The following is an 11,786-nucleotide window of genomic DNA, read 5'->3' on the forward strand; positions in this document are numbered from 1 at the left end:
TTGCCCAAGATCTTGGCGCCCGCACAGCCGGGCCTGCCACAGACCGGCAGTGGTTGCTTTGGTGTGTGTTCTTTGCGAACTCCCATGAGCTGCAGCCTGCACCAAAAGTCTCTCTTTGCTGGGGAAGCCGTGGGCTGTTTACTCTTGGCTAATCCTTGCCAGAGCCCAGCCCCTTCAAGACCCTCCCCTTGGGTCTCGGGCTGACTTCACCACAAAAGAATGCATCTCAAAATAACTCACCCAAATCAGATGTGTGTCGCTTCTTCTCAGAATCCGAGGCTTCCCAAGACCCGCCAATTCCCTGATGAGACAGGCCAGCTAAGAGCCAGGCAGCTCCAGGCAGCTCCAGGCATGTCAACACACAGAGCCACCCTGAACAGAGCCCAGCTCCATACTGCAGTAGCTCTCCAGGGTCCTTCCCAGCGCTACCTGGAGATGCTGTCTGGGGCAGCTCTGCTGGGACCTTTGTGTGCAGGGGGTGGTTTCCCCGCTGAACAGAAGCACCTGCAATTTGTGGCCAGAGCCAAAGGGGGGCAAAGGAAACTCCATTTCCCCCAAAGTCCATAAAAACCTACATGGGGCACTCCGTGTGCTTGGCAGCATCTTCCCATTTATACCTGGGATGCCAGCTCAGGCACCCGTACCTGTTGCAGGGCTAATGCAGGCCCAGAGTCCATTGACATTTGTATCTTGAAGGGGCAACAGAAAAAAATTAAAAGGACCTCGTGTGCATTACCTTCCTTGGCCTTTGGCATTTTTGGAAATGAAACCTTAAGAAACCTAAGAATGAAACCTCAACAGGCTATCTGCTACCTCCTTCAAGTATCTCACACTGATGAAAGGCATCAGCGCCAGCAGTGACTCTCTGGTCAGCTCCCATCTATTCACTTGAACGTCCCAACTGAGATTCAGGCTGTCCACGTGAAGGGGCTGCTGGACCTCACGGAACCTGTGTGCAAACACATGGGGGGGTTGGGGGGGTGGCACAGCCACAGCTTCTTCTCCAGCAGAGCAGCTCATCCCAGTGGCTGCATCTCTCCTGGAGGCATCATTGAGAATGCAAATCTTGACCCTTCTGGAGGGCTGCATTTCCCCCCCCCCCATTGCAGAACACTAGCAGTAGTTCATGTAGTAACTATGGCAACTGACACGTACATTTACATATTCTTCCACTTAATCACAGGGCTATCCAAGACAACTCTGCCAGTTCTTGGCTGTAATTTGCTGTTTTCCTTTGCTAAGACCTGAGATGTAATTGGGAGGGACTTTTTAATTTCAATTTTTTTTAAAAAAAAATGTCTGCATTTTTATTCAATTGTTTTTTAAAAAGAGAACTGGTTGATTTTTCAATCAAACTTTTTCCCTATCAAAATATATTGTCTTTCCACTGCCCATCACACAAGATGCTGTGCAAACAGCTCATAGCAGACAAAAGCCATCTTTTATGTCTAAGACAAGAGATGCCGGGTTTAGATTTGGCTGCAAGCTGGCAGTGGTTACCCTGTGGTGGACTCTGCACCTGGTCAGAGACGCTTTCCAGTCCAGCGCTGGGCTCAGGACTGGTCTAACTGCATAAGCAAGTGTGGGATAGCAGAGGTGCCCCCCCCCCAGCACAGTACTACATAAGCCACAGATATTTAGTGAAATGGATTTAGGACCCAATCCTATCCAACTTTCCTCAGCCAGGGCAGCCACAATGCAGCGTCAAGGTTTGTTTGTTGGAAACCTTCAGTCTCGAAAGACTATGGTATCACGCTCTGAAAGGTGGTTCTGGAACAGCGTCTAGTGTGGCTGAAAAGGCCGATTCGGGAGTGACAATCCCTTCCACACCGGGAGCAAGTGCAGTCTGTCCCTGGTCTGTCTCCCTGGCTATGGTAAGCGCCAAGGTAAGGGAATATAAATTCCCTTATCTTGAGGAGGTCTCCATGACTATCGCCCCACTGCAAGATGCAGTACACACCCCTTTGGTATGGCTGCATCAGCGCTGGAAAGTTGGCTAGGACTGGGCCCTTAGCGCAGAAAAAAAACTCCTGTGCATGATTCACAGCTGGTTTGTGGAACTCATTGCCATGAGTCTGGATGGCTGAAAAAGGGGATTAGGCAAATTGTTGAGAAGAAAGGCCTATAGTGGCTGTTAGTCACAGAAACTGTATAGTTCACCTCCCACCCTTCAGAGGTGATGTTTCTCTCTGAACACCATTTGCTGGGCTGGAGAAGCCTGAAGTTGGACTTGTGCTCAGGGAGCTTTTGACACAGCCCTAATGGGCTTTTGACACAGCTTTGTGCCCACTGGACCATGATCAAGGTAGGCCTCCCCCACCCCCCCACCCCACAGATTCCTGGGGAGGCGCATTACCAGGCATGATTCGCCTGCCATTTGGCCATCAGGAAGTTGCTGACAGGCTTTCCTGACCCAGGCCATGCACACTTCTGCCAAAGAACTGCAGCTCAGAATGGGTGCGGCTGGGGGGCTCGTGGCAGCCCGTTGTCTCGGCTAAACACAGGAAGGCAGGGGTCAGCAAGGGCGTGCTCCGACCAAGCCTGAGGAAGCAGATTTGGGAAAGGAAAGTTAAGATACACAATGCCCTGTGCAGAGCACCAACCCAGCAAGGAAGGAGGGGTGCACTGGCAGCCGCAGAAATCATTGGCCTCTCTTGCCCAGCCCTGGCATCCTCCGTCCCCCACAGTGTTTCTCTTGCACCAAACTGGGAGGAGGGTTTTTCTCCTGAGATTGAGGTTGAGAGGAAGAAATGCCCAAGGACAGACAATGCAGGCCGGAGAGCTCAGGCAGTGCCGAGAACTAAAAAAACACTTCTCTTATTTCCACCTTTTAGGAATGGAGCTGAGAAAAGAAATTGCCTCGTTTTAAGAAGGGCTGTGGTGCCCATTAAACTCAACTCAATGTTTTCCCCCTTTTTAGAAGCCCCTTTGATAGCCCCTGCGATACAAGGGCATCTGCAAGAGGGATCTGAAGGCCTTAGGAGTGGACCTCAACAGGTGGGAAACCCTGGCCTCTGAGCGGCCCGCTTGGAGGCAGGCTGTGCAGCATGGCCTTTCCCAGTTGGAAGAGACACTTAGCCAACAGACTGAGGCAAAGAGGCAAAGAAGGAAGGCCCATAGCCAGGGGGACAGACCAGGGACAGACTGCACTTGCTCCCGGTGTGGGAGGGATTGTCACTCCCGGATTGGCCTTTTCAGCCACACTAGACGCTGTGCCAGAACCACCTTTCAGAGCGCGATACCATAGTCTTCCGAGACTGAAGGTTGCCAACAAATCATTGATCAACCAAAAAGGTGCCCTGATTAATTGGGCTGCAGATTTCATTTAAAGAACTGGTGCAAGCACTTAGAGAAGTTGAACTCCAACTTCAAGGGGATGAAGATCACCCCCTTTTCATTCATGTGGGAGCCAACGCCTCCTCCAGAAGACACCTAGTACCCACGTGCTTGTGTAGTGGAACGGCTGAGAAACCCAGCTGAGAACCCAGGCTTCCAGTCTCAAATCTTGTCTCTGCCTTAGTTCTCACTATGCAGCCTTGGACAAGCTGCCCCTCTGCAGGCTCAGTCTTCCCCAACTGCAAAATGGGAACAGCCAGATTCACCTGAAAGGATTCTTGTACAGACAATATCACATCATGGCTCAGCAGAGGACACCATACAAATGCTGAGCCTTATTAGCATCATCATCTACAAACAAAAGACGTTTCCTTCATATGCAAATTTATGCAGAAAGATCTGATTAACAAATTACAACTCCCAGCAATTAAGCCCTAACTGAGAGTCAACACAGTTGCTTTCCAACCTTTGTTATCAGTTATCTAACCACTGGTAAGAAAACAGAGTTAACTCAAAGGGCTTAACTCAAAGTGGGATTTAATCTCTGAATGGGAGAGCCCTAGGACTTGATAAGGGGTACATGACATCACAGCATGGACAGAATGCCTTTCAAACTCCCCCCCCCCCACTTGCAATCAGACCCAACGCATGCTAGAGTTTAGACGGAGCAACCTGTAAGCCAAAGGAGAGGGGAGGCTTTAGGGCAGTGTTCTTCAACTTTGAGGCTGGGACTCCAGTGGGATCACAAAGCCTCAGTAATGGGGTCATGGCAACTTACAGGAACGAAAAAAGGTTAAAGACCTTTTTGCAGGTGACTCTAGTGATACTACTGTACACAACAGAGGCAGACTTCCTGCAATTGAAACTGGCGTTTTCTGCAGGCAAGCACTGAGCTAGGGAGCCTTCCACATAAGCTACTCAGCTGCTGCTCCCAGGGCGAGTTAGGCCATCTCATCCAGTTAGCCCTGTGCAGTCTTGTCCCAAAGTCTTGTCCTTCACCCAAGATCTTTCCAAATGCAGGCACTATTACGTTTAAACCATTTTCTGAGCCTCCTTTCTCCCTCTGGGAGACTAAGATGGGGGGCAGGAAGGTTTGGGAGAACAGCATTCCAAGCTTTGCCCCCCGCCTGGAACCTGTAAGAATCTGTAAACGCAGATTTATTTGTTCACTTGCAAAAGAAAAAAAAAGAGGAGAGTATAAACCCCAGGCAGCCTGCTCTCCAAAGGACACCCATCCTGCCCAAGCAGGCTTTGATTCACTTTCCCACACAGAAGGGGGAGATCGCTAGGGGCACATTGGCCTTAACAGCTAATCCAGGCCTGTGCTCAGGACTGGCAGGAGATGTGGGTGGCGGGATAATTGCACAGCCAGCCCATTATTCTGGGAGATCTAAAAAAAATGACTGGAAACAATCTACCCTTCCTGTCTTCCCTGTCGTCACCCCCCACCCCCAAACTGCCCAGGAGCCTTCTCCTCTCCCCTTCCTCCACCAGCCTTGCTATAAAGCACACTTCTTAATAGTGCCAGAACGGGCTATGCATTCTAGACACAGCAAGACCCTCCCTGAGCCCAGAAAGACATCAAAAGCACACAGAGCTCCCCCTCTCAGGTAGCATTGCAGCACACAAGGCAGCCCTGCATAGCTGGAAGTTGTGTCCTCCTTTCAGTCAGAAAGGGAAAGGAGCAAGTGGACCTCTTGAGAAAATTGCACTGGTCAACAGGCCAGCTCTCTCCAAAGGGCAAAAAACACTTTTCCACCCAAGAGGAAAGCAAGCCTCTAAGAACTGGGCTGGGAAGAGCAAGGCATTCCTGGGGCAAAGTGCAACTACCTTCTGCCAAGCCAGACCTGTGGTCTGCTGCATATTGTTGCCACTGACTGGTACCATCTTGCCAGGGACGCAGGCAGGGAGAGGTTTTTCCCAGCCTATGCCTGGAGGTGCTCTCAGGGATTGAGCCTGTATGCAGAGCAGGGGGCTCAAGAACCCAGCTCCAGCCCTGCAGCTGCTCCAGTATCTCACAGGGGAAAGCGTCTTAATGCCCCAGATAAACAGAGGAGCACCTGATTGATCTGCACCATTATGGCCCGAGACCAGAAAGAAACTGCAAAAGGGCTCAGAGGAAAGGAGAGCAACTATAGCTGAGGGATAGAGTCGCCCCTGCTGGGCATAAAGAGGGTTCTAGGTTCACCCCTGCTGGGCAGCATCTGCAGGGGGGGGCTGGAGAATATCCCCCTCTGCCAGGATAGACGGAGCAGCAGCCTGCCCCTGAAGCCAAAAGGGTGACCACAGATGCAGCACAGCTTGGCTCAACACATCCACAAGAGGGCGCCTCGCAGCACTGAGCTCTAGAGGCCATCCCCGTCTCTAGAGGTCGCTTCGAGGAAGATGAGGGCAGACCAACGCCTTGCTTGAAACCACACAAGCCACATACCTTTCTGCTGTCCTTGCTTCCTCTGGCAAAACAAGAGATGACAGAAGACTTATTTGAGGACAGTCCCCACTCGGATTCATACAGGGTAGCCTAGCTGACCATAGTGCGAAACAGAATTCTGGACTCAGTGGACCCTGTGCTTGCAATACTAGAGTCTCAGAAACAGATTTCGGGACTGCAAAGCATAACACAGGCCCTCATGATCTTGTCTGATGTTCACAGAGCATCTCTGTCAATATCAGAGATAACGTAACTTACAAGTAAATTCGGTGTAACTATATGCCTGCCATCAAAGACTAGGCTGGTGTATTCAGAGCAAGGAAAGCAAGAGGAAGGCATTTGATTTTCCCAGGATGCGACAGACAAAATAAAACTTCAATGGATGCTTTTTTGTTAAAGTTGATGCAGCTAAGAAGGTTAGACACACACCCACCCCCTAGCCACAATTGGAGCATGCTGCAAATGCCCAGGTTGGTTTAATTAAATACAGATGCTTGCATCAATCCCACTTGCGTGCCTCTGGCAGACGACATGCTGCCAATGAGCAGAGCAATGTCTGGTAGGTGCAAGTATCGGATTGCCTCTCGCTGGGGAATTGGCAGCCAGCAACGCTTGGAGAAGAAAAGGTCACACGCAGAATGCGCAAGAGCCGCCCTTCTGGGCCTGGCTCAAAATAAGCTCATCTTGGTCTGCACACAAAGCCACGGGGTTCTGTTATGCCTAGGCAGGCCAGTGCTTTTGAGCTCCACCCCCCCCCATGACCTCCAAACAGAGCTACCATGCTGATGAAGCTGGCAATTTGCTGGTTATGCCTGCAGGGAAGGAGTAACTAGTCTCTTCTGCCCTGCACTTCCCTTCCCTGGCTGGTGCCTTTTTGAAGGGCCAGATAGCCGCCTTCTGCTGCCGACTGATACTATCCCAGCCTTCCCCACTTATGGAAGGATTGGCCTAGCTGGAGCATCCTGGTGACAGCACAGCCAAGCACCACCTGCCACGCTGCAAAGTGCCACCAGTTCTACAGGCTGAACAGCACTGGAGCAGGATAGGCCCTGGCGCTATACCGATTACACAGCCATTTCCTCTTGAGATTTAAGAGCTCAAATGCAAGAACTGTCACAGAAGGAGGACTCCCCACCCACAACAGCAGCACAAACACCGGCCTGGTGAGACTGCACCGAGGATCTCCGACTGATCCAATTATCTCCTTTTGCGAATTTTAGCAAACGTATAAACAGAGCTGCAGAAGCCAGAGGTAACTGCACATTCTTGTTGACGTTTTGCCGATCTGGATAGTTTGTTCTCTTTGACCTCTGATCAAGACACGAAATACGCGATGGCAACGATGATGAATATTTCTGTGGTGGAGATGCACAATCTCAGGAAGTGGGGCTACTGGAGCCCTGTAAATGCTTCCTGTCCACATTGTTCATGCAAGCCTTGGATTTACACAGTGAAGTACTCGGCAAGGACATTAAAAAAATATATTCACATTCAACGCAAAAACATACAAACTCCCAGAGCTCCCTTTAATTTTTTTTCTGGGGGGGAGGGGAGAGGGACATGGGGGTAGGAACACAGCACAAATACTAAAGCCAGAGATCTGGCTGGTGAAGTGCTGGCTCTGTGTCAGGGCTGGAAACTTCTAGAAGCAGCTCGACCAGATACAAGCATCTCGCAGGAGAAGACATGTTTTTCCACTCTCTGTGCCTGGTGACTGATTCTAAACCAACAAGCGGGCAGTTGAAAAAGCGTAAGAAGCCCTTTAGGTGGTAGGAACAGAAGTGGAGTTCTGTGATAAAGGGGTTTTGCAGTTCAGCAGCAGAGGCAAACGCAAAACAAACACCAGGGCCCCGGAACAGCCAGACTTGCCAAACGGAAAGGACCTTTAAAGCACAGGGAATGCTGCAGAAATGTCAAGGTCACAGAATATCAGAGGGATGGAAGAATAACAGGGCAATCAGGATGAATTCTTAGCCAGTACAAAGCGGGGCCCAAGATTCGAGAACACACGGGGGTTATTCTGCTTAGAAAGCTGGGGAGCGGGGCGAGCAGCATAAACGGAAGCTTATCCTTACGGACCAGAACTAAATAAATGGTGTATATAATGCCATCAATGTTGTATAGAGCTCTGCCAAGAACAAGAGAGTTCCCTGCCCCAAGGAACATACAAAATAAAATTTGGCATAAGGGAGACAAGGGAAGGAAATGGATAAAGAAAGGGTGACGATGCAATTATATCAGGCACAGATACAAGGTGGACACAGAGTTCCCAGGCAGGCTTCAATCCCACAGTCACACAATCTCACGCACAGGGACTCTGTACTACCCCCTCCCCGCACACAGCCTCCGTATTGTAGGGGGATGAGAAAAATGCTTTGTGAAACATCCATCTGTGCCATGACGTTGCCAGGTTATGGAACAGGAAGTATCTGGTTCAGATCTCACCTCTGCTCTGAGGTAAGTTACTCTCTCTCAGCATTCCACTTGCAACTTTCCACCTGCAACTCATGTACCACGCAGGGTTGAAAAGTACAAGTGAATGTATATGGAGAGTTCTGAAGACTTGACAGCACTGTGCAAGTTCTAAGTGCGGCTATTACAGACCAGGGGAAGCTCTTTTTCCTTTCAACTGTTCCAGACCTGTAACTTTTTTATACATTTACATGTATTACAGAAGACATCAAGCACACCACAACATTTAAAGAATATATTTTAATCACCATCAAGTATGGATTGCTTCCAGCAAACCACTAGCCAAAGCAATTCATATTAAATAACAAGTTTCATTGTCTTGAAGCAGCCGAGCTGTGTGAGTCCCGTCCCACCCCACCTTTTTTTGTTTACCAGTTCCAGAAATAGAGCCGGCTTCCATGCAAAGCGGGCTTCAGCTCGCCTTCAATGGGCTTGTTGGGTTCAGGTCGGGGCCTGGAATGATATGGATTCTCAGGGATGGGTCGGCTGGTCTGCACTTTAGTGACCTGGAAGGGGGGAGAAGGATATTGGAAAGTCTAGGTAGCCACAGAAAAGGAACAAAATGCTCTGTGAAAGAAAGCCAGGCTGCTTGCACAAGTCAAATATGCGCACACTGTGAGGATGTGAATGTACAAAGTGATTTTTCTCATGGACAAATGGTCTGCCAGGTTTCAAGGGCACAGAGCCTAAGACTCCCAGATCAAATAAACCCCAAGAGAAATATTCCAGAATAGAACATCTTTACCTCTTTCCCTGAAAGCCCAGCACATGAACACACAGTAACTCAGCACCACACACACCAAAGCACAAATGGGTCAGAATAGCAGGCTGAGTCAGGTCACTCCACTATCACCACACACAGAATGTGGGGGAAAAGAAGAATTTGACGGCAGCAGACAGGAAAGCATCTATTCTTTCTGAATGAGTAAGCAACACTAACACATAACATAAGAACAGCCCCACTGGATCAGGCCAAAGCCCCATCTAGTCCAGCTTCCTGTATCTCACAGCGGCCCACCAAATGTCCCAGCCACCAAATGCCCCAGACTTCCACGCCCGCTTGTCCAGTGAAAGGGGATGCCGTGCAGACCGTAGATCAAGCCCCAGTAAGAAGAGGAGACATGCCAGCCACAGAGCAAAAACCTACCACCCAAAAAGCAGGGCCTGGAAGCACAGCCAGCCCCATGGCGCTTCAGGATTCTAACACCGCAACTGGAGCAAAGAGTGACCCACACTGCCCACTGGTGATTGGAGATACTTTGCAGACGGATCCACTACAATGATATCATTACGATTCTGAATCCCATTTCCAGTCCCCCACCGACTGCAGGCATGACAGCAGCCACGCAGCTGCTGTGACATTCAGGTGCAGACAACTGCACTATTCCCCCTGTCAAGTTCTGCTTAATGTTCGGCTTTGGAGTACTTATGGGCAACTTCCTGATATTTTCATCAGTGCTAATGAAAGGTACTGTCTTTCTTGGGACTTTTTTTTCACTAGGGGATCAACATATCAAAATGCAGGACAGGGAGCAGGAGCACATGCTCTGAGGCAGGAAGGAAATGTTGCAGAGAGGAGAGCAACTGACGTTCAGCACATACAGGCCTACTGAGTTCTTAGTTACCTTTGACAGCTGCCCCAAGTCTGGCCTGACCCAGCCCAGCTTCTCCAGCACGCACTCGTCAAAGGCCGCCTGCTGCTTCCGGCAATGACGAAGCTCCAGCAGGCCAGTGTAGTCAACGCAGGTCCAGTACTGAGTAAATGGCTCTGCACAGTGCAGCTTGATCTGTCTATGAACAGCAAGAACCAGCATTAGTCTCACAGGAGGGAGGTTATCTCTTTGCACACAGGAAACACAGTCTGCCTCCACTGGCCCTCAGCCTCGGTTTCCCATTTGTAAAGTGAAACTAGGTATCAAGAACAGCATGGCAGGCATGACATCGAAATGTGTTTTTGCAGCAATGCTCTGAACTTTTTTCAAATGCACAGACTGGAAAGAGAGAACTTGTACTAAGTGTCTGCAGATGGCTGAGAACTACCTAAATAACCAGAACTCCAGACTGGCGTAGCAGCAAACTCCTTCCCCACCCCAATAATCTTGTTGTCACACATCTATACTGCCCTTCCTCCAAGGAGCTCAGGGGGTGTGTGTGGCTGTGAGTGTCTGGCTGGCCTCCCTCCGAAAAGGGCTCTGGGCTGCCAGTTCCTCCACGGGGCAGAGGCATACCTGAAGAACTCCAGCGCGCACTTGTTCACTTCCCTGCCCTCCTGGAGACACTTGCGTGGGTCCTTCTCCTCCCAGCGGCACAGCATGAACTCCTTGTTGGGCTTATCGCACTGGGAGCCATAGTGGTGGGCCGCTGCCTTCAGCACTGCTGAGCTCACGCTCACCTGGGAGGGAAGCCAAGAGGTAAGCAACTGGGGAGCCAGGGCTGAGGGGGGCTGGGGCTGTGGGCTGTGAGTGGGGCAGGAGAGGGGGACCTGGGGGGGCCAGGGCTGAGGGGGGCTCAGGGTGGGGGGCTGGGCAGGGAGTGGGGCTCTGGGGGGCCAGGGCTGGGAATGGGGGCAGTAGAGGGGGACCTGGGGGGGCCACGGCTGAGGGGGGCTCGGGGTGGGGAGGCTGGGCAGGGAGTGGGGCTCTGGGGGGCCAGGGCTGAGGCAGGGCTGGGAGTGGGGGCAGTAGAGGGGGACCTGGGGGGGCCAGAGCTGAGGGGGGCTCAGGGTGGGGGGCTGGGCAGGGAGTGGGGCTCTGGGGGGCCAGGGCTGGGAATGGGGGCAGTAGAGGGGGACCTGGGGGGGCCACGGCTGAGGGGGGCTCGGGGTGGGGAGGCTGGGCAGGGAGTGGGGCTCTGGGGTGCCAGGGCTGAGGCAGGGCTGGGAGTAGGGGCAGTAAAGGGGGACCAGGGCTGAGAGGGACTCGGGGTGGGGGGGCTGGGCAGGGAGTGGGGCTCTGGGGGCCAGGGCTGAGGCAGGGCTGGGAGTGGGGGCAGTAGAGGGGGACCTGGGGGCGCCAGGGCTGAGGGGGGCTCGGGGTGGGGGGGCTGGGCAGGGAGTGGGGCTCTGGGGGCCACGGCTGAGGCAGGGCTGGGAGTGGGGTCAGTAGAGGGGGGTCTGGGGGCGCCAGGGCTGAGGGGGGCTCGGGGTGGGGGGGCTGGGCAGGGAGTGGGGCTCTGGGGGCCACGGCTGAGGCAGGGCTGGGAGTGGGAGCAGCAGAGGGGGGTCGGGGGTCCAGGGCTGAGGGGGCGGGGCAGGAGGGGGTCCTGGGGGGCCGGGCCAGCGCAGGGCAGGCCTGGAGCCCCGCGACCTTGAGGAAGGACGACGGAGAGCGAGGGCCGAGCGGGGCCCCCGGCGAGGGGGCGGGCGGCGGCGGCGCCCCTCACCTGCGGCGCGTCCAGCTCCTCCAGCGTGGGCACCTGCAGCGTGGCCGGCATGACGGCGGCAGGTACTCTCAGCCTGCCCGGCCGGCCACCACTCTCGCACCGAGGCAGGCCGCGACGCCACTGCGCATGCGCCTCCCTCCCACTTCCCCCTCCCCTCGGAGGGCGG

General features: G+C 52.8%; 1 protein-coding gene across 1 annotated transcript; it reads right to left on the bottom strand.

The window, feature by feature from the left end:
- Positions 1-8,464: 8,464 nt before the first annotated feature.
- On the bottom strand, positions 8,465-11,765 carry NDUFA8 (NADH:ubiquinone oxidoreductase subunit A8). The gene is made up of 4 exons (XM_066610686.1): positions 11,621-11,765; positions 10,468-10,631; positions 9,865-10,030; positions 8,465-8,745 (listed from the first exon to the last, which is right to left on the bottom strand). The coding sequence occupies exons 1-4, from the start codon at positions 11,669-11,671 to the stop codon at positions 8,608-8,610; spliced, it is 519 nt and encodes a 172-aa protein (XP_066466783.1). The 5' UTR covers positions 11,672-11,765; the 3' UTR covers positions 8,465-8,607.
- Positions 11,766-11,786: the final 21 nt, after the last annotated feature.

Source organism: Tiliqua scincoides, chromosome 16 (assembly GCF_035046505.1).
Source record: "Tiliqua scincoides isolate rTilSci1 chromosome 16, rTilSci1.hap2, whole genome shotgun sequence".
NCBI classification, from domain to species: Eukaryota; Metazoa; Chordata; class Lepidosauria; order Squamata; family Scincidae; genus Tiliqua; species Tiliqua scincoides.